Source organism: Typopeltis vanoorti, chromosome 18, assembly GCF_054136105.1.
Source record: "Typopeltis vanoorti isolate ZY-2024b chromosome 18, IOZ_Tvanoo_1.0, whole genome shotgun sequence".
Taxonomy (NCBI): Eukaryota; Metazoa; Arthropoda; class Arachnida; order Uropygi; family Thelyphonidae; genus Typopeltis; species Typopeltis vanoorti.
In genome coordinates this window covers 8,843,196-8,866,856 of record NC_143566.1, presented here as the reverse complement: position 1 = coordinate 8,866,856, position 23,661 = coordinate 8,843,196, and the positions used below count along the sequence as shown (strand labels likewise).

At 34.2% G+C, this 23,661-nt stretch overlaps 1 protein-coding gene across 1 annotated transcript in view; it reads right to left on the bottom strand.

The window, feature by feature from the left end:
* TBC1D16 (TBC1 domain family member 16) overlaps positions 1-23,661 on the bottom strand; it is a 419,175-nt gene that overhangs the window by 365,311 nt on the left and 30,203 nt on the right. Inside the window, exon 3 of the mRNA XM_090408622.1 lies at positions 326-540. Coding sequence (XP_090264748.1) covers positions 326-540 — 215 coding nt within the window. The remainder of the gene's footprint in view (positions 1-325; positions 541-23,661) is intronic.

Genomic DNA, 23,661 nt, shown 5'->3' with positions numbered 1-23,661 from the left:
TTTCTTTGTCAACACATTTCTAGCAATATCTTGCATGAATTTCAGTTGCACAGCAACCAATCCCAAACTTCAGTCAGTAAGCCAAAAACAACACTGCACTTATTGGTGAATGCATGGATGAATGAAGGAATGGAGTAATTTTTACGCTTAGTTGCATGCCTGCACAATTGGATGAGCAGAAATTATTGCAATGTGGGACAGAAAATTGGGCGAATTTTTGCATCTGAATAAAAACACAGTATTCCGGCAGTATAAGTTTATAAAATACATCATGTTTTTATTGGTAGTAATTCTGTTACATGTGCTGTATATCAATATCAGTTACCTATGTTGAGATCTACAGCCGATGTTTCCAAAGTCATCAAATGGTGAATATAATACATGGTAGGGTGAGCGACTGCCTAATGTTGGACTAGGACAAGCACTGCTGCGAGCACTACGGCATGGAGAACTACCTGGTGTACGATTTTCAAGGCTTCTAGGATTCTTCTTTAATGTAGAATTGGGTATCCATGTGAGTATAAGAGTAGATCCAAGTACCTTTTTTTTTTAAATAAAAAAAAAAAAAAGAAAGAGAAATATGAGAATAAGCAGTATATCTGAAGCACTATTAAAAAGTATATATAAATATTACTTGGTAAGTGTATATAAAATACATTTATTCATAAAAACATAATCAATAGTATTTCTCTCCCCCCCCCCACACACACAAACACACACAATGCCCTTTTGTTTTTGTATAGATAGTTAAGAGATGGTTGGCAAGGTAAGTTTTTGCTGTTCAGTGGCACTATATCAAAGAAAATTAACTGCAATTTGAATTATTCGTTTGAATGCACATTATGCTAAATAACATTCAAAAATGACTATGTGATCATATGGGAAGCTGGGTGCAGGTAAAAAAAAAAAAAACCTGTAAACATAGGTGGTGTATATACTTCTGAAGATTTGGATTCTTCTTTTTATGACAATCTCCAAGGCATAACTCAATAATTCATGAATGAAGTGTAAATGAATGATAGAATGTCGTCAATTACTGACAAATCTTCAGGGTACAAAAATCAAGTGTGATTAGACAAAGCAAAATTATGTTGATGTTCTACGTGAGTATAGAACATCAACATTATAGTGCTGTTCTGAGTGTGATCGCTAGATGCTGTCTAAAGTAGTTGATTTTTTGCTTTTACTATCAAAAGATATGACAGTTTCCCATATCTTCAGCAGTTACTTACAGCCAAACTTAAGATTTGAAAAAGTTCTGTATAGTACATGGAGTTCGAGTACACAGAAAGCCTTTCCATGGACTATTTCTTAAGGGTAGCATTTTATTTATTTTTTTTTTAATGCATGTAGAGTGTCCAGTAAGTGACCCACTAGATCCATTTCCCATACTATCTCTTCATTATATAATACTACTGCTTTTCTTGAGGACAGCGATCTGTCAGATTGCCTATACGTGGTCTGAAAAGTTCTTGGCCTAACAATGAAAAAACGAATTTATAATTTCAACATTAATTTTATTTTTCAACATAATCTCCCTTCAGACTAATACATTTATTCCAGTGATGCTCCAGTGCCATTATAAGAAAAACACTGACCAGTGAGGAAGAGTTTTTAGTTTTGGGAAGAGATAGAAGTCAGAGGGAGCCAAATCTGGGGAAGGGTGGATGCTCCAAAAATTCATAGTGCAGATCCTTTAATTTTCCCTTTGCCAAAACACCTTTGTGAGCAGGAGCATTGTCCTGATAAACAAAATGTCTTTAACATCCCAAAACACCGATGTCATGACCTTTCCTGCTGATGGAACCGACTTTGTCTTCTTTTGGAGCTTCTTTGTTAAAACACTCCAAGCACTGTTCAGAGATTTTCATGCAAGGTGCATTTTTGATCTGCTGTGAGCAAGTGCAGTACCCATCTTGTGCAAAGCTTTTTCCTTTGCAATTCTTCATGCAAAATATATCCTACACGTTCTTTTGAAATGCCTATAGTCTCAGCAATTTCAAGCACCTTGACTCGCTGGTTATTCAATACCATATCGTGCACTTGATCAATGATTTCTGGTGTTGTTATACTTTTTGGACGTCCTTCATGTGGATCATTTTCAAGGCTGGTACAGCGACGTTTAAACTCGGTAGTCCATTTCTTAATTGTCAAAAACGAAGCAGAAGAGTGCCAATAAACTTTTATGAACTTCGAACAAATTTCTTTTGGCGTTAAACCTTCTTTTACAAAGAATTTTATAACCATGTGATACTCAATTTTATTCATTTCAAGTTATACTGACAATACGTTTGCTTCAGACAGCTGTATGAAACAAACTACTTGATAGAATGACTTGCAATTTCACATAGATGCTTATGACAGATGTACCAACTTAAAGAAAAAAATTCATGCTGATAGTGTTGCTATCTATGGTTGAGGCCGAGAACGTTTCAGATCACCCTCATATAAGAGAATATGCAGTGAATTCTGTAAACACCAAGCTAAGAATTCTGTTAATCATATAGTATTGATAAAGGAGAAAGTTGGAATTCACAGATAGGAAAATGAATAAGAGACACTAGTTATATAATAGTTTGTATGCAGCATGTAACTGCATATGGGAAATGTTATTTTCATTATTATTATTCTACTTTTGTGCCTTGAATAAATAGAATCACTAGAATTTTGGAGTAGTCTATTCCATTTAAATGCATGTAAGTTAGTTATTTGTTGACAAAACTAATTAGTTATTTAGACCAAAATATTTGTCTATTTTTAATTTTCTGTTTCAGTTTTATTTTGCATATAGAGATGTTTATGTCAAGTAAGTTTCTGTTTCTTGTATTTGAATATTTACTACAACACAAGATATAATCATTATCAGAGTGCAGTTTCACATAACAATGAGGTATTTATTCAGAAAAGCATTTTACATTTGATGCAGTAAATGAAAAGTACCTGTAGTTAAGTAAATGCAAATATTTTGATCTGACATTTATGTGACAACTGAAATCAAGGATTATCACTTTCAACACTATCCTTAAATAAAGATAATGAAATTAATTTAGGAAGTATGCCACAATAAAACTGACTTTGGTTCAAAGATAATCAAGAGTCTTTATTGTTTTGATTCAGAGAGAGAGCTACATAAGAGAAAGGACCTATGTTTAAAAAAAATAATTCTTCAGGTAAGTTCATATAATAGTATTAATTTTCATACAGTTTTAACTAGGTCTAAAAAAGCAGAATGTAAATGTTCTTGAGATACCCAGAAAGAAACTTGTGCATTCAAGAATGCACAAGTTCTCATGTAAACTTTTTTTCCACCTTTTTTTAATTTTTATGGAGAACCCATCCAACAAGAGGCTGGTCAAGCTATAGTATGCTTTAGTATAATTTTTTGGATGCAGAAGAGGAAATATTTATGATACATTTATGCCAAGCGAGATTTGGGGTTAAAGTTATTCCGAGAAGGTGAATCTCATGTTGAATAGAGATTTAAGTATTGTCAAGGGTAAGACTGGAAGAAGAGGGTTCTTTTTTATGGGAAATAATGCAGAGCTGTGTTTTGCTGGCATTAAAGTTGATAATGTTATCCAAACCCCATTGATGAATGTTTTGAAGATCAAAATTAAGGTAGTAGAGGTCAAAGTTCTAAAGGTGGTGGTGATTTATGCTTTGCAAATTTTTTAAAATGAAATGGAATAGTGCAATGTGCTGTCATCAGTAAAACTATGTAGTGGATTGGCAGTCAGCCAGAGTAGATCATTTATATAGAAGAAAGAGAGCAGGTGAGAGAACAGCCTTGTGGGACCCCAACATTAGTTCTACAGATAGTACAACTACAGATAGTACAACCATTACTTGAAGTAAAGTGTCCAACCAGAAAGCTGGCTACCCAATTGCAGAAGTCTGGGAAGCCGACCAAATGATGGGAGTTTTCTTAATAGACCTTTGTGCCAAACAAATCAAGAACAACCACTTGAGATTCCAAATCTTTCCATGACGGTGTTTATCCAGAAATGGGTGATATAGGTTAGTAGTGTTGATCGACAGTAACAGAATCTATACTGTTGGTCATTTATTATATGAGGGTCTTCAAGGTAGCATAGGGGTTGGCTGTTGATGGTTCTTTCCATCAACTAGCCTATGCCATTTGATGGTTCTTTCCATTACTTTAGAAAGAACTGAGATGAGAGAAATTGGATGGAGTCTGAAGGTAAAGATTTGTCGCCTTTTCTTAGGAATAGTTGTATATGAACTAGTTTCCAGACTGCAGGATAGAATAAGAAAGTGTAAACAGGCAACATAAAGTGGGAGTCAACTCTGAGACACAGACTTTAGAACAAATGAAAGCATGCCATTAGGGGTGGGAGATTTTTTGGTATCCAGTTTGAGCAAAATTTTTCTGATCTCTTCTGGTGAAGGGTCAAACACAGCATTGAGTGTTGAATGTTTCAAATTGTTGGTCAACATTTACCATGATCAGCTATGCAAGAAAGCATGGTTGCCATTTGAGCAGGATGCAAGTTTCCTGCTTTTAGCTATCTCAAAGTCAGTTTTCGATGTAGTGATAATTTTTTTGCAGCTATTCCGAGGCTTTGGTGTGGGCTGAATAGGTAGATGGAGTCTTGGACGTGCAGAAAGAATCACCAAATAATTCTCATCGGCATGGAAACATCCATTTCCAGCTCCACTCTAAATTCCCATCCCCTATCTAAGCCTTGGTTCTCCCACAGGTGTGCCAAATAGGTTTGGCTCAAGTGGCTGGAAACAGTAATCTGACCAAAGGAATGAGAAGTAGAAGTTGCGAAGATCATCCCTTAGATTACAGTGCAGTGAAGTGCACTACACTGTAGTCTAAGCTGCCTAGAGGGTAGACAACATTCACAGCATACATAGTTGGGTCACTGGTGAGGAAGAGATCCAAAGGTGTTTGGGGAGTATGGGCTTGTCTGATATTCTGGTGGTCATGTGGACAATTTGTGTGAGATCATATGGGATTACAAAAGTCTTAGCTTCTCTAACTGTTTGATCTGTACAACTTCCAGTTGGATAGATCAAGCAGCAAGAGAAGTGGGCAGCCAGCTGGTGTTGTGGACATCTATGGTCATGTTCCTGTTTTGCTCAAAATGATTCATGGATCACTGTGCCCTTCAACTGAAAAAGATCTAAATGTCATTCTTGTCATGATGAGAGGAATCTTAATATGGGCTTTTGCAAATGACAGTCAGTTAGCCATTTTTATACAAAGCCCTACTTTGTATGAAAGCCATATTTCATAGCAGGGCTTTTCTCCCAGAAACTTGGGGTTTTTTCATACTAGCCTATGTCAGGTGATTGTGAATACACAATTAACTGACAAAAAATTATTAGTGAGCAGTAGATGTTTCTATTCACCATATTGTGTAGATGATGGGTTATGTTTTATGGAGTGCTCTCCCAGAATATGATAGCACTGAAATTTTTTTTGAGAAATCATCAGGATAAAAATGCATAATAACGAAAAAACACAACGGTAAAAATCCACTAAGACTCACTGAAAGCAGTTATGTTTTTATAGATATAACAATTCAGAGCAGAGCTGAGAGCAGATTATATTGCATGATGCATTTAACATAAACACACAGGAAGTTATATTAAGATGTATAATATCAATCATGAATAGTAACAGTGATACATATTAGCACAGTAATGGTGCATGTGCTGTACTAAAGGCAATGAGTAATTTCCAAATATCATGATAGATCCTGATTCCTGTTCACAATGGTATGTGAGCAAACAACCTTGCCACATCTCCCTGAAACATCAAAAACTAAGAGGATTAATTCATTTCATGTTCTTGCAAAGACAACAGGCAGTAAGATTTGACTTATGGTATTCACCTTGCCATGAACAGCAGATTTTACTGACACAAAATTCCTAGAAAAGAATGCTGGAGATGGTAAAATGCTTTTAAGTGTAGCACCTATAGCCTAGAAGTGATGCATATTTTTATGTGAATCCAACACAAAAATGGTTGTAAACCTACCATTCATAAGTACAGTGGACAGGTTAAGGGATTATCCACTAACAGTGCTCTGAAGACAAAACATGGAGCTTTTTTTTTTCAAGCCACTTCAGGTCTCCAATAAACATGCCTTTTTTTTTTTTGTATCATCAGACTAACCAAGCATATTGCTGCTAATTCATTTGTTTTCCTATGAGTAATTAAGTAGGATCATGTATAGTAAGTGGAAGAATCAAATTTGTACTGCATTTTTTATGTGACTCTCATCCATGAAAGGTTTTTGTAAACCTAAAGTACATTCATGCTGCAGATTTTACTTTTTTTAAAATTAATTTTATATATATTTTTGTATTTTTTAAAATTTACTTTTCACATAGTCCAGAAAATTCTGCTCTAGAGACCAAAACTGGGAACTTTTTTAAATGATTTCAGACCTCCAATAAGTGGGGTAGTGATCTCACAGTGGGTGATGAAATTCACCTTTCACCTAAACACATTCACAAACATACATGCCCATGATGGGATTTGAACATGCATTTAGCGAGTTGGTGAGTAGATATGCTAACCACTTGGCCAAACAGGCCAGTAATTCATAATTATTTAAGAGCTTATTATTTAGTTAAAATAATTATTTAAAATTAAAAAAGATTTAAGAATTATTTTAAAAATCTGCCTGTCCAGAGGCGTTAAGTAGCAGCTCTACCACTGAATTTACCCAACAACGAGCTAGTAGTCTTGGGGAAATTCAATATACTTTCAAGTCTCATCCAAAGAAAAGACAGATAAGATAATACTTTTCTCCTGATAAGCCAGACGGATTATCAGGAGAAAAGACAAATCAGGAAAAGGTAAACAAAATTGGACAAAGGAACACATAATGAAGATCGCAAGATGGAATGTGAGAAGCACTGCATACAAAGAAGCGGAACTTGATATACTTGATATAAAACTAAACCAAGCTAACATAAAGAATGTATAGTAACAGAAATAAGGAAAAAACAAAAAGGTATAAAAGAAACAAACAACTATATACAAATCTACAGTGGGGTAAAATAAGAAGAAAGAGCAAAAGCAGGTATAAGGATTACAGTACATAAATCTCTAAACAAAACAATATTGTATATTATAACTATTTGAAAGAAAGACTAATAGAAATTAGACTCAGGACATTAAGAGGCCACATTACAATAATTGGTGCATATGCACCAGAAGAGGGAAAAGAAGACAGTAATATATTTTATAAAGAATTACAGAATGTCATAGATAAAACAAACAAAACTCACTAATTACTACTAGCAGGAGATTTAAATTTCAGAAGAGGAAACAAAAAATACAAAATAAATTTTCATCTTTATCTTTGCCAAATTAACCTATGTAAATTTGGCGAAGATACATGTAATCAAAATGTTCACAGACTGCGAGATTTTGTCATTTATAATAATATGAGAATAATGAATTTGGTGTTTAAGAAAATACACAAATATACTTGATCTGCCAGAGGATGCAAATTAGTAAATGACTACACTATCGCAATTTCTTACAAAAGAATTTTTGTAAGAAATTCTCACAAAAGCAGCAACAAAAAGTTCAGGAATAAGTGCAAATGGATTAGAAAAAGAGGCCTACGACACCGCAAAAAAGAAATAGAAAATATAATATAATAAAAACAAAAAGAACAGTTACCAGAAATGGTAAACTCCAAATCAATAGAAACAGAAATAGAGTATAAAAGAAACAGTACAATTGCAAAACAAGAAGTAAGGAAAAAACATAGAGAGATGGAACAATTTCCTAACAGAACTAGAAAATGATATTTTAAAGCCACAACCCAAAACCTATAAAGTAATAAAATACACGAATACAGAAATGAATGAAAAGATAAAAAATCAAACAATAGATTTAGAAAAATGGGTGACCTATTACCAAAATCTCTGGACAGATGAGAACAATGAAATAAAATTTTATAAACAAAGAATGACCTTACAAAAAATATCACAATGTTAAAACTGAAAAATACAATAAAGAAGATGAAAAATAGGAAAACACCAGGAGAAAACAATATAAATATAGAACCATACAAAAATGCAGGTGAAAAATTTAATGAAAGATTTCTGAAATTTTTTAATATGGTTTGGATGTCTGGAAAAACTCCTAACTCTCTGAAAAAAAGTACTGGTTATCCCAATCTATAAAAAAGCAAATAAAGATGATTGCAATAACTATAGGGGAATTAGTCTGCTAAATACCGGATATAAAATATATGCAGGAATATTAAAAGAGAAGCTAAACAGTATTATAGAGAACAAACTACTAGAAGAACAAAAGGTTTCGGAAAAGGCTGATCCTGAATAGATCCAATTTGAACTCTAAAATTATTAATAGAAAAGTGAAGAGAATTTCAAAAAGAAACACACATGGTCTTTATTTATTACAAAAAAGCCTTTGACAAAATAAGTAAATAAAAATCATTAACCTATTTAAATATACCAAACCAACTTTTACAATCCATTCAAGAAATATATACAGGAAATAAAATAGCAGTTAAATTAGAACACATGTCAGAATGGAAAAATATATCAAGAGGAGTACAAGGATGTACTCTCTCATATCTGCTTTTCAATATATATATATAAATAAAATTATAACAATCTTTGGTATACAAATAACCCCACAAATGAAGATCGATACACTACTATTTGAAGATGATCAAATATTATTCGCTACATCACAATATGATTTACAAAGATCATTAAAATTATTAAATAATACCTCAAAACAATATAATATGACAATATCTAAAGAAAAAACAAAAATAATGGCATTCAAAGAAGAAAACCCAATAAGAAGTAAAACAGTGATAGATAATAAAATATTAGAACTATTAGAAATATTCGATGTGATTTATCATAAGAAGAAGAAAAAGACATACACACTAAAATATCAAACTTTGTCAAAGTAAATGGCATAATAAATAATATATTTAAGCTATCCCTAGTACAAAAACACACTAGAATCTGACTATATAATGTCTTGTCAAAACCAACTATACTATATGGAAGCAAAACATGGACCAAAAAAAGGAAAGATGAAAAACGAATTCAAAACAGCAGAAATTAAATTTCTCAGAAAAACAGCTGGATATACCAAGTGGGACCATAAAACAAATGAAGGAATTTTACAATCCCTCAATATAAAACCAATTAATTACTACATAAGACAGTATAAACAAAAATGGATGGAACATTTAAATCGAATGGACAACAGCACACTACTGAAAATATAATACAAATATAAAATAAGTGGAAAAGAAGAATCAGAAGACCAAGAAAGAGATGGCATAAGACTGGAACAGGCCACCCGGATTAAATCCATGTTAGGAAGAAGAAGAATTATTTAAAAGATTTGTTTTCCCAGCTATTGTAATACTGTTTTAGTAAAGTGGCATACAAAAGGATGATTGCTTTGAATCTAATGTCATTTGATTGCTAAATGATTAGCATTTTATTGTTTTTTTTCCATACCTGCCATAATATCAATTTTTAGCATGACAGAGGATGTTACTGCAAAAACATATCCTTTATTTTAAAGAAATGATCCTAAATTACTTAAATATAAAGAGCTAATAAGCTTCATTTTGGCGATATAAACATTATTTAAATTAAGGGGATATTAAATCCCACATTGTTTTAAAACCGAATAAGAAACTCAAAGATTGGAATCAGAGAGTTTCATGCCGAATATAGTAAACTATAAAGTATCGGCGATCACTAGCATGAGCTAATGCAAGTGACCCTAGTACATAGTACAATACCGGACAACTCGCAGCAAAGGTGGTGAAGTTCTGATCGCTATTCTTAGGTATTTTTCATAATGTAAAAACACATTTCCTAGGAAATGTATGCTGTTATTACATTATGGAAGGAGGTTACTACCCAGACCTGTTTCAGCCTTTTTTGAGGCTTCATCAGTGAGTAGCTAGACCAATTAATACCAAAGTGTATAGCGATTTAAGTAACTTAATGGTTGCACCTGTTTGGAAACTCGTATAGCAGAGTATATAAATTCTTTTCGCTACACACTTTGGTATTAATTGGTCTAGCTACTCACTGATGAAGCCTCAAAAAAGGCTGAAACCGGTCTGGGTAGTGACCTCCCTCCATAATGTAATAACAGCATACATTTCCTAGGAAATGTGTTTTTACATTATGGAAAATACCTAAGAATAGCGATCAGAACTTCACCACCTTTGCTGCGAGTTGTCCGGTATTGTACTACGTACTAGGGTCACTTGCATTAGCACATGCTAGTGATCGCCGATACTTTATAGTTTATTATATTCGGCATGAAACTCTCTGATTCCAATTATTATTATTATTATTAATATTATTATTATTATTACCACGGGCTACTCCAGGAGTCCTTAGACTCATCGAGGGAGGCCCTAAACATCATGTTCACGCAGCTGTTCAACATTCTCACAGTATCTATCATACCTGGCCTTGAACTCGCTCACTGTCATAGCACCCACAACAGACTCTGGCAGCTTATTCCACTTATTTACCACTCTAAAAGTAAAGAACCCAGCTCTAACACCCCTGCTAACCACGCTCTTGCCCAGCTTCCATGGGTGTCCCCTAGTTCTCCCACCACCAGTCCTGATCTCAAAAATATCATCTGAATTAATCCTATAGAATCCTTTTAGCAATTTGAATGTCTCAATCTTTGAGTTTCTTCTTCGGTTTTAAAAGAATGTGGGATTTAATATCCCCTTAATTTAAATAATGTTTATATCGCCGAAATGAAGCTTATTAGCTCTTTATATTTAAGTAACTTAATGGTTGCACCTATTTGGAAACTCGTATAGCAGAGTATATAAGTTCTTTTCGCTATACACTTTGGTATTAATTGGTCTAGCTACTCACTGATGAAGCCTCAAAAAAGGCTGAAACCGGTCTGGGTAGTGACCTCCCTTCATAATGTAATAACAGCATACATTTCCTAGGAAATGTGTTTTTACATTATGGAAAATAACTAAGAATAGCGATCAGAACTTCACGACCTTTGCTGCGAGTTGTCCGGTATTGTACTATGTACTAGGGTCACTTGCATTAGCTCACGCTAGTGATCGCCGATACTTTATAGTTTACTATATTCGGGATGAAACTCTCTGATTCCAATCTTTGTGATCCTAAATGATTTAGTCAGCAAGAAAAGTTAATGATGACTTTTTCCTTTAACTTTGGATGTCTGGATTATTCCATATACAAATGATCTAAGTTTTTATTTAAGTCATCCACTTAGTACTTATCCACATTGAAAATTTTATTTAAAAATACCCTATAAATTTAGTTTCAAGCTTCAGGTGTTATCAATTTGCTAAGTAGTTATACAGCTCATATGTTTTCAATTGAATGCAATTCTGATCTGATAGCATGTGGAGGTTTCTCAGAGTAAGAAAAAATTAAGTCAAGGGAATACCTCAAAAGTTGTCTATAAATTACTGTACACAGCAAAAACTGCTAAGTGCCACTGCAGACCTCAGATATCTGAATTCTATCTCCTTATATTCAGGTGTCATTTCAAAATGCATTACTTCCATACTACAACATATGAGCATTAGTCTCTTATAAATCACTCTGAGACACATCAAAGTGTTTTATAACCTAAAAATAGCATTTCTTTCCAGAAGTATCTTGACCTATAAAATGATGGATAAAATCCTGTGGTAAGGTTTACAAGTTTTTTTTTGCAATGTATATCCCACCCACAAAAGGCTGCAAACCTATCATACTAATATTAGTAGTGAGGTTGGAGATAATTCAGACATCCTGCTAAAACACAGAATTTTTTTTCCAATAAACAAGGCAGTGGTCTCACACCAGGCAATAAAATTCATCTGTCTGCAAAATTTGGTGGACAATAAGCCGAACACTGCAGCCTAAAAATGAAGAAACATGAGATCATACTGGTTCTGATTAGAAAACTACAAAATGAACTGGCTCTCAGTTTAATTTCCCTATCTTGAAAATAACATCCTGTCTTGTATATTCAAGAACCCCAGAAGTTATTTGCTCACATGGATGTCTGAAGAGAAATTAAAATCTCATTTTTAAGTGACATTTAGAAGTCATTCATTAGGTCTCAAAGAGATCATATCTTTAGAATTCCCATAAACAATTCAGGGATGCTTAAGGGTCAAAGCTGTATAACTGAGAGGAGACCTCCACAGAGCCTTTAAAGGAAAGCGGAGAACCGACCAGGGCTTCTGACCTAATGTCCAATCCTCACCTTCTCGTGGTGCACCCTGTTGGGTTTCTACCTGGATACTGAACGAACGAGGATGTGCTGGCAATTTGGGATTTAGCCAACCAAATTGCATTCTTATTGGTTAAACCAAAATAAAAAATGATGGTACAACATGACAAAATTTCATGCTGGCTGGGGCGTCACCCGGTTACACAAGGCCCCCGTTGCTTTCACCAGTGAACCAGGACGAACAGCGAAAAGTCAGCAACTGGAACAATTCTGAATACGCACCCAACTCAACGTCACAAGAGTTAAAGATCGGTACCATCAACATAAGAAGCCTGAATAGCAAAGAAATGGAGCTAGCTGAGGAATTAGATAAGTACCAGATCGACATAATAGGGGTGACTGAAACAAAAAAGACAAAAACTGGTGAGATCTTTCTGAGCAATAAATACAAAATGTTATATTCAAGCAATGACAATCAAGGAAAGAAGGAGTAGCCATAGTATTCAACACAAAATACGAGGCTAATCTTCTTGAATGGCAGGCAGTCTCAAGTAGAGTGATGTGGGCAAATATGAGAATGTGGAACTGGACAATGTGACTTATTTGTGCCTATGGTCCCACAGAAGGTTCTAGTAAGGTAGAAGTGGAGGAATTTTTTGATGCTTTAGAAAAAGCAACTGACACAATGAAAAAGGGAAAGTTGGTCCTTGTTGGGGATCTAAATAGCAGAGTAGGAAATGATTGTCAGACATACAAAAATATTTTGGGAAAATTTGGAGAAAAGAGCAAAGCTAATAATAATGGCAAATACCTGTTGGATTTCTGCTTGGGACATGGACTGGTTATTACTAACACCACGTTCCAACATAAAAATGTGCACAAATTCACATGGAGAGAAGAGGCAAGAAATAAGAAAAGTCTCATTGACTATGTTATTGTCTCTGTACACCAGAGTGTACAGAGGATTTGAAATTGGAAGCGATCACAATTTAGTCTTGAACAGGATAAAATTGAATTTCATATTGAAAAGAATAACATGTAAGAAAGTTTTAAAGCGAATAAAAGTTGAGCAGCTCTCAGATGTGAACTGTAGACTAACATATACAAAGATTATTGAAGAAAAAATGAAAGAGTTTGAGAACAGGAACCAAACCTTGGAGATTCAGTGGCAAGCCTTGAAGAAAACTCTGATTGATTCAGCCAGAGAGGTATGTGGTGAGGTTGTCTACAACGATAGAAAAATCAGGACTCCATGGTGGACACAGGAAGTTAAAGAGGCAGTGAAGGAAAAGAAGAAATCATATCAAACGTTCCTGGCAAATAAGTCAGCTTTTGCTCTTAGAGAATACAGAGACAAATGTAAGAACGCGAAACACTGTGTAAAACTAGCTAAACAAATGTCATGGGAGGACTTTGGCAAGAACATAGAAAATAAATATTAAGAAGGTGGTAAGATATTCTGGAGGTTGTTGAAGAAGCTTAAGAATGGAGGAAAGAGTGCTGTAAAAGGAATTAGAGATGATAAAGGTGACATGAAAACAGGAGAAAAAGATATCCTTGAAGTATGAAGTAATTACTTCGAAAAATTGCTAAATGAAACATGCAGTGATAGCACAGTGGTAAAAAACACTGACCAGGCATGCAGTCAGGAATACATATCCATACTTGAAGTAGAAAAAGCCATCAAATGTTTGAAATGTGGAAAGGCAGCAGGAGTAGATGATATTCGACCAGAAATGCTGAAGTATGATGGTATAAAAGTCTTGCAGTGGCCGCACTGCATAGTTCAAAAAGCCTGGACAGAGGGACGAATTCCTGATGATTGGAGTAGAGCAGTACCCATATATAAAAAGGGAAATAAAACTGAATGTGAGAATTACAGAGGTATTTCCCTACTGAGTGTTCCTGGTAAGATATATGCAAGTATACTTGAGAAACGATTGAGAAGAATTGTAGAAGAAAAGCTTGGTGAAGAACAAACTGGATTCAGGCCAAATAGAGGCTGTCAGGTTCAGGTCTTCACTTTATGACAAATAGTCGAGAAAGCATGGGAATATAATAAAGATCTGTATTTAAGTTTTGTCGATCCGGAAAAGGCATATGACAAGGTGCCAAGAGAGAGAAGCTATTCAATACCCTACAGTTATATTGTGTCAATGGGGCATTATATCAAGCAATACTTAGTCTGTATTTGAGTTGTAAGTCAGCAGTTAGAATTGAAGGATGTACAGGAAGATGGTTTAATGTTAAATCTGGTGTGAGACAAGGATGTACATTATCCCCTCTGTTATTCATTATCTATATGGATCACATTATGAAGGAAAGTGGTATTAAACATGATATCAGAATTGGAGATGAATCAGCTCTTTGCTTTATGCGGACAATGTTATACTTCTGAATAAATCTGCTACAAGTTTGCAAGATTCCCTGAATAAATTGAATAACTGTTGTAATAGATATGGTATGAAGGTCAGTATTAAAAAGACAAAGACAATGAAAATAGGTAGAATTGTTGAAAATGTCAACTGTGTTGTGAACGGGGAACCTGTGGAACAAGTAAAACATTTCAGCTACTTAGGCACGATTTTTAGTGAAGATGGTAAATTAAATATGGAAATAGACAACAGAATCAACAAAGCTGGTATGGTAGGAAGTCAATTGAATAAATTCATATGGAATAAGAGAGAAATTAGTCGGAACATATACAAGACAGTGTTCAAAACAGTTTTAACTTATGGATCTGAGAGCTGGGTCAGAAGTAAAACACTTGACCAAAGACTAGAGACCGCAGATATGAGAGTCCTGAGAAAGATTAGAGGCCTGAACAGATGGCATCAATGGCAATATCATATTAAAAACGAGGATATTAGGAAAGAACTTGACATTGTCAGCATCCAGGAATGCGTTACAGAGCTAATCTCAGGTGGTATGGTCACTTAAACAGAATGGGCAAGGAAAGATTAGCAAAACAAGTGTTCTCTGCCAAGTTGGCAGGAAAACAACCCAGAAGAAGACCAAGATATAGGTGGATTCATACGGTATAATGTGCCTTAGACGATAGAAATATAAGATCTGATAATGATAATATTGGAGTCTTGACAAGTAATAGACTGATTTGGAGGAAAATTGTAGATAGGAAGTTAGTAATTATGTAAATTTTTCATGTAGTACTATCATATCCTGTACACCCCTTGGGGGTACGTGTCAGGATGATGATGATGATAAACAATTCAAAAGCTACACATAACAATGAACTGCATAGATGTGTTAGACGTATCACATGTAAACTGCTCTCAGCTCTGAACTGTTATATATTTAAAAAAAAACTGTCTTCAGTGGGTACAGAGTAGGGTTTGTTGATTTTTAAAAACCGTTTTTTTTTTGTTAAATTTGTAAAATGTGTAAACCGGTTTTTAAATTTAAAAAAACTGGTTTTAGATGCTAGAATTAATATGTAAAAATTAATTAACTATTTAATTAATAACGTCAACATTTTGACTTGAAACCAATGTATATGTTACAAGTAAGGAATCAGAAGATGACGTAGAGTGTCAAGATGACTATGGTGAGGATTTTTTAAATTCTTTTGATCTAGATAAATACTGTGGATTCCCTATGTTGTCTGAAAATTACAAACAATCAATTTTCCAAAGAAAAATTCGCAAATATTTTAGAAAATCTCCATTAAGAGATAACATACTTCAGAATTATGTAAATCAAGAAAAAGGAAAGGAATTAAGTCTGATTCTTGACTGCCAAACAAGATGCAATAGTTTAGAGGCCATGATTGAAAGATTTATAACATTAAAAGAATGTGTGGTTTCAACATCAAATGATATTGGTGCTATTCATATGTGGAATGAAGCTGAATATCCTAAAATCATATTTGAAGGCATATTTGAATTTCTGTTAAATGAACTAAAAATTCAAAGACTGAAATTTGTTCCAAATTATTAAATGCTTTAGAAGTATGAATTCAAGAAAGAAGACAAGTTGGATTGGTAACCCTTTTGCTATATTTGCAAAATTCACAAAATATTTCAACAAAGAAATCTAGTGTATTTCCACTAGCTTCAAAATTCAATAATATTAAGTTATCTGGAAAAATGTTGTCCAGAATATATCCAAAGTTTTGTATGGAAACAGATTCTGATGATGAATATTGGAGATGGAGAAACTGTTAATCAGATCAGGGCAATGCTCTAAAAGAAGCCATGGTAAAATCAATTCATAGGTTTCTTGAGAAACCTAAAGAAATAATATCAAATCTGAAGACACTGAAGACCGAATTTTCAGTATTTGAAGACCAATAAAAGAACAAAGAATTTTGATTTATCATTTGATGCCCTGAAAACGATAAAACCAAGTTCAGTAGCCAGTGAGAGAGTATTTTATATTTCAGGCAATTTTGTATCTAGAATAAGAACAATATTAAGTAATTGTTCAGTGAACATTTTATGTTTTTTGAAATCATATTTCCTGAAGAAAAATACTAAATGAAATAAAAATTTATAATTTGTACACATTTTAGTTATTTTAGTTTATTTTTTATTTGATTTTGCGTGTAGTATATTTTATTTTGTTATATTTTTGTAGTTCCATAAATATTAAATAAACTGGAAAAATTTTTAAATGAGTATAAATATTTTTTACTGTTTTAATTATATTTTTTTTGTAAAAATTTGAAAACCAGTTTCACCTGTTTTTTTTTGGAAATACTGGAATTCAAAAACTGTTTTTTTTTTCAAAAGTTGGTTTTTGTATAAACCCTAGTACAGAGAAGTGTTTACAATCATATTTCTAGTTGTTTTTTAGTTATAGTATGCATTCATTCTGATGATATAAGAAAGACAATAACAAAACTAATAATCTACTCAAATCATCTGAATTCAGCTTGGAGCAGTTCCAAGGTTTCTAATTAGGTGGGTGCCCCACATAATTAGGACTAGTCTTTCATACCACGTGTTTCACTTAGTTTTGTGTTGTCTTTGAGTATAATGTTACAAGTTTTATACTGTAACATTATACTCAATGAAGATGCCTCTGTAACAGACAAAATATTAGGAGAATCAAATGTATTTTTATGCCTTTCCCAATGCTGTTTTACTCCATTGAGCCTCTAACATGAGTTCCTCCAAGTAGTTAAGCCTTAACACACAAAGTATTCAGCCAACGGCCTGCATACATATGAGGTAGAAGAACCTATGGTACATCTGTGCTACTTGTGGAGTGTAGGTGAGGGTTGTAAAAGAAGAAATCTATGGACATTTTTCTTGAAGAGTTGGGGATGTACTTTGAAGTTTGGTTTTGGTTTTTTGAAGGTTGTTTAGTTGATCAGTTAATTCATATTTTCATCTGAAGCGTTACTGTCATTAAAAATGTTACTGACATTATCTCAAAAAACAAAATTCAACACAAACCAAAATATACAAAACAAGCTGAAATCCCCTAAAAAAAAAATAATAATAAAAATCATTTTCATATCCATTTCACTAACATTCATGGCACAAGTGAGAACTAAACTGTTTTTAAACATAAAAAAAACTTTGACCCTTCCCTTAATGCATAATATTATACATATCCGCAAGAAGATGTGTTTTGCATTATGGGAGATACTGAGATAGGAGTGTTGGTAGCTTGCTCCACCTTTGCAAGGAGTCGCCTGGTGTTGTACCACTTTGCCCCAGTCCTGAAGATACTTTCAGGTGCAAACTTTGTTTGCACACACTTGGATAAAGGATTAAACTAAATTTATTATAAAAAAAATCTATATCATTGCAAATCCTCCATCCAAAAAATGATGAAGTGTAGAATAAAATATACCATAAAATGTTTATATCTTAATATTTGAGTATTTCTGGTCAAATATTATGTACTCCAGCTGGCTTTTCCCTTTTCAGGTTTTTGATGGCTTTTTCTATTTCAACTATTGATATGCATTCCTCTTGAATGTTTTCTTCCACCATGTTGTCACTACTACTTGTTTCATTTAGCAATCTTTCCAAGTAATTATGCCAGTCATCCAGAATATCTTAATTTTTAGTTTCCATGTCACCTTTACCTGATTCCTTTTAAGCTTCTTCAACAGCCTCCAGAATATTTTGCCACTTTTCTGATATTTATTTTCTACACTGCTCGAAACAATTAGGGGATATTTCAGTTTCTATCAGATAATTATAAATTTATGCAAATAATTATAACTATTGAGTACTTTATACATGAATAAATATTTCTTTCTTACTTGCAAATAGGGTGTAATTGATGAGATGTTGTTTAAATAATCGATATTTATTACAATTTATTACGATATAATAAAATTTATTACAATATTTTTTGTAACAACTTGGGGGAGACCACACTCCTACCAGGCACGTCCCCCGGGTGGCGGATGGGGGAAACCCAAATGGTTTGCTCTGAATAAAGAGCCGTGGACCAAGGCAAGCTGGCTACATAATAATGTAGCCAGCTTGCCTTGCCAGAGGCATGGTAAGCTGGCCACATTATTATGCCAGTAACTTTCATGAGCAGGAGAAAGTCTACAAACCGAGATAATGCTACTGCGTACGGGACAACCGACGCGCCTACTCAAAGACCACATAGAGTATGTGAGAAATCAGCAATGTGGTCAGTCATGGATGTGAAACATGTAGCCACCCTCAACATAAGATCACTATACCGACCTGGAAAACTGCAATTAGTCCAGGAAAATTTTAAAAAACTGAAATGGAGTATTTTAGGTTTATCAGAGACACATTGGTGCAGAGATGGATTCATGGATTTACCAGAAGGAAGACTGTACTTCTCAGGAAGAAAAGATAACATACACAGAGAAGGAGTTGCATTATTAATTGAAAAGAAAGTTACACACTCAGTAATGGAAATAAACCCAGTGTCTAATAGAATAATCATAGCCAAACTTCAAGCAAAAGAAAAAAGTCAAACAATTAACATAATCCAAATATATGCACCAGACAATAACCATTCAGAGGAAGAAATAGAAAATTTCTATGAAGAACTACAACAGGAAATAGATAATCCCAAAAATAGAGAACTCATGATAGTGGTGGGAGATTTTAATGCTAAAATAGGACAGTTCATAGCAGACAAAAAAGATGTGATGGGGAAATTTGGATACGGAGAGCTTAACGACAGAGGAGAACAATTACTCCACTTCTGTAAAGCAAACAATCTAATGATTACAAACACATTGTTCTATCAACGCCCTAATAATAAATATACATGGACATCCCCAAATGGTAATATAAAGAACTGCATAGACTATATCATCATAAACAAACAATAGAAAAGATCAGTAAATAATGTACGAACATTAAGAAGTTTTGATTTTGACACTGACCACGAAATATTAACTGCCAAAGTGAAGATAAAATTCAACAGGAAAAACAATATCAGAAAAGAAGAAAACATCGACCTATCCAAACTAAAAGACAGCTCAAGCAGAAGTCGATTTTTAGAACAGATGTGCTTGAAATTAAAACCCTCCATCTTCCAGAACAGTGGAAAATACTGGGAAGAAGGAAAAGAAACAGTGTTATCAATTGCAAAAGACACTCTAGGTTCCAAATCCAAAATAAACAAACAGTGGATAACCCAAGAAATCATAGCTACCATAGAAGAGAAAAGAGAGGCCAAGATACTTGTAAATCAACAAAACAATGAAGAGAATAGAGAAAAATACAGAGCACTAAAAAATAAAGTTGATAACCTATGCAAAAAAAAAAAGCCAAAGAAAAATGGTTAGAAGAAAAAGCTAAGAAATGCCAAGAAGCATACCAACAAAACAACCTAAAAGTCTTCCATGATACTGTAAGAGAAATTACAAAGAAATTCTCAGCAAAAGCAGAAACAATGATAAACATCAAGATGACTGAAACTGGGAATATTGAAGATATAAGAAAAATCTGGTCAAACCATTTTAAGACTATCTTCCACCAAGGAAACAAAACTACAATGCCAACAATAGAAGAAAATAATGATCACCCAAAAATTTTACAAGAAGAAGTTAGATACGCAATAAAACAGATGAAAAACAATAAAGCACCGGGCATTGATACTATCCCTACTGATCTGTGGTCATATGGAGGCAGCATATCAATAGAATATTTAACAACCCTATTCAATAAAATACTACAAACAGGAGAGATCCCAGATGACTGGAGAACTGGAAAGATCATCCCAATATACAAGAAAGGAGACAAAAGAGACCTGCAGAAATTACAGACCAATCAATTTACTCCCTCACACCTATAAAATATTCATAAGAATTATAGAAAATAGATTAAAAAACACCTATGAAGAAATGATAGGCATAGAACAAGCTGGTTTCCGAGGAAACTATTCAACAATTGACCAAATTTTCACATTGCACCAACTAACAGAGCTCAGCTGGGAAGACCATAAAGAACTATATTGTTGTTTTGTGGACTTTAAACAAGCTTTCGATAACATCAACAGAGAAATCCTTCTTAAATTTCTATTAGAAAAAGCAATAGACAAATATATAATACAGTTTCTGATAAAATATTACTCTAAGACAAATGCAATAATTAAAAAGGACACACTCACAAAAGAACCCATAGAGATCCAAAAAGGAGTAATGCAAGGATGCCTATTATCCCCATGCCTATTCAACATATATCTAGAAGAAGTTGTAAAGAAGGCAACAGACAATGAGCCTGGAATCAATGTCAATGGTTTAAACATAAATAATATCAAATATGCAGATGATCTCGTTCTTCTTGCAAGAACCCCAAATGAACTACAAAAGTTGATCAACAAGCTAAACGAAACCTGTAAAACATATGACATGACAATAAATATACAAAAGACAAAAGTGATGAAAATAGGAAGGAACGGAACTACCATCTCAGCCACCCTAAACGGAGAACAAATAGAACAAGTAGACAACTTCATATACCTTGGAACAAAACTAACAGAAACAATAGATGAACTCAGAACAATCAAACCCAGAATAGCGATAGGATGGACCACCATGGGAAAATTACAGAAAATCTGGAAAACAAACAAGATATCTAAGCAAGCCAAAATCGAATTATATGAAGCAATAATTATACCAGCAGTCATCTATGGACAGAAGCGTGGACAGTTAAAAAAAGAGAGAAGATAAAACTGCTGGCATTTGAAATGAAATGCTTAAGAAAAATAAATAGAACAAGTTGGACAGAAAAGAAAACAAACATCACAGTCAGACAAGAACTATTGTATAAAAAGACAATAATAGAAAAAATTAGAAAACAACAACTGAGATGGTTTGGACACACTGTACACATGGATGCAGACAGACTTCCTAACGTCCAAATTAATACTTTTCCAACTGAAAAGTATTAATGAAATTAATAAAGAACATCTCGGGATGCAGAACATATAAGGAACTTTTTCGAACAGCAAGGAATAGAGAAGACTGGAAGATCCTGCTCAAGAGAAGACTCAACCCGCCTTAGACGGAAGAGAAGAAGAAGATTTATTACAAATTTAACAAATTATACATTTTAGCGTGAAATAATTTTAACAAGAATAACAACAAGAATAGCCAAAAACACTTATGTTAATTTTTAATAGGGCGTAGGGTCTCCATTAACAGCGGTATATCTTGATTGCATGGACCGGATAAGATGATCAAACAGTTCTTGTGGGATATTTCTCCACTCTTCTGTGTGAAAGCAATTTTGAGCCTCTTGAAGCGATCGTGATTGCACCAGTCGAGCAGAAATGCACCTACCTAAAGCATCCCAGGCATGTTCGATTGGATTACAATCTGGTGAACAGGCAGGCCAGTCCATTCGTTCAATACCTTGTTCCTCAAACCACTCTTGTACCAAATTTGCACAGTGTGGATGAGCACTGTCATCCATAAAAATGAATTCTTGGCCAATTGCAGCAGCATATGGATGAACTATAGGTTCCAAAATCTCACTGTGATACCTTTGGGCTGTTAAGGAATAGTTTCTGATAAAATAGAGATCAGCATGGACTTATTCCAGCCCCATACCATCAAACTCCCACCTTGGTGTTGGGGTCTTTCACGAACAAACTGTGGATTATTTCTTGTTCCAGTTTCACGCCGTGTATCAAGATACATCGGTTATCTGGTTGCAGACTGAATCTGGACTCATCACTAAAAAGTACCCGAGCCCAATCCTCATTTGTCCAATTGCGGCTTTCCTATGCCCAAATTCTTCAGGCTCTTTTGTGATTTGCAGTAAGTGGAATGGAAACCATTGGTCTTCAAGTATATAAACCTATTGCATGGAGACGATTTCGAACATTTCCCGTCTCCAGAAAGCAATTCCAAAGTTGCAAAATTACGCTTTGAGATACACGACACACCTGAGCAACAACTTGCTGCATTTGTCCAGCTTCTAATAGACCAATGAATCTCTCCAAGCCATGGATTCTGGGATATCATGTTACTCTGCCATTTTTAACAAAATAATGGGCGGAAGGTGACACAAGTTTACAACTGAAGTGATAATTATGCACTGTGGAATTGAGTGCAACAAGCCATGCTTTTATGCCCCCCCCCCCACATCCTAATATGGGTAAGACACGTTTTCAACAAATCTTAACATGATTTTATATGCAGTTGCATGTTCTACACTGTTATATATTAAGAATATTTTAAAAATGTGTTACATTTGTAAATTATTTTTATAACTTTATAATTTACAAGAAAACCAAAATATCCCCTAATTGTTTTGAGCAGTATTTATTCTTATCAAAGTCTTCCCATGATTTTTGGTAAGAACATAGAAAATAAATATCAGGGAGGCAGCAAATTCCAGTTCAGCTAGTTTTAAACAATGCTTTGCTTTCATACATTTTTCTCTGTATCCTCCAAGACCACAAGCTGACTCTGACTTACTTGCCAGGAACTTCTGCTATGATTTTTTTCTTTTCCTTGACTGCCACTTTAACTTCCTGAGTCCACTATGGAGTCTGATTTTTCTTTCCTTGAAGATCTCACCACATGCCTCTCTAGCTGAATAATTCAATGTTTTTTTCAGGATGTGCCAGTGAATCTCCAAAGTTTGGTTTTTGTTTTCCAAGTCTTTCATTCTTTTCTTGAATGATTGTGTAATTTTAGTCTATAGTTCCCCTCTGAATGCTGCTTAACTTTGATTTGTTTTAAAACTTTCTTACACAATCTTCTTTTCAATAAGAAATTGAACTTTATCCTGCTCAAAACTAAATAGTGATCACTTACCTGTGATTGGGCTGCGTGGTTAGTGTATCAGCACTGCAATCAATACATTGCAGCTTTGAATCCCACTATGGGCATGTATGTTAGTGATCGTTTCAAGTGGAAGATGAATTTCATCACCTGGTGTGAGACCACTGTCCCACTTACTGTAGGCCTGAAGTAGCTTGAAAAA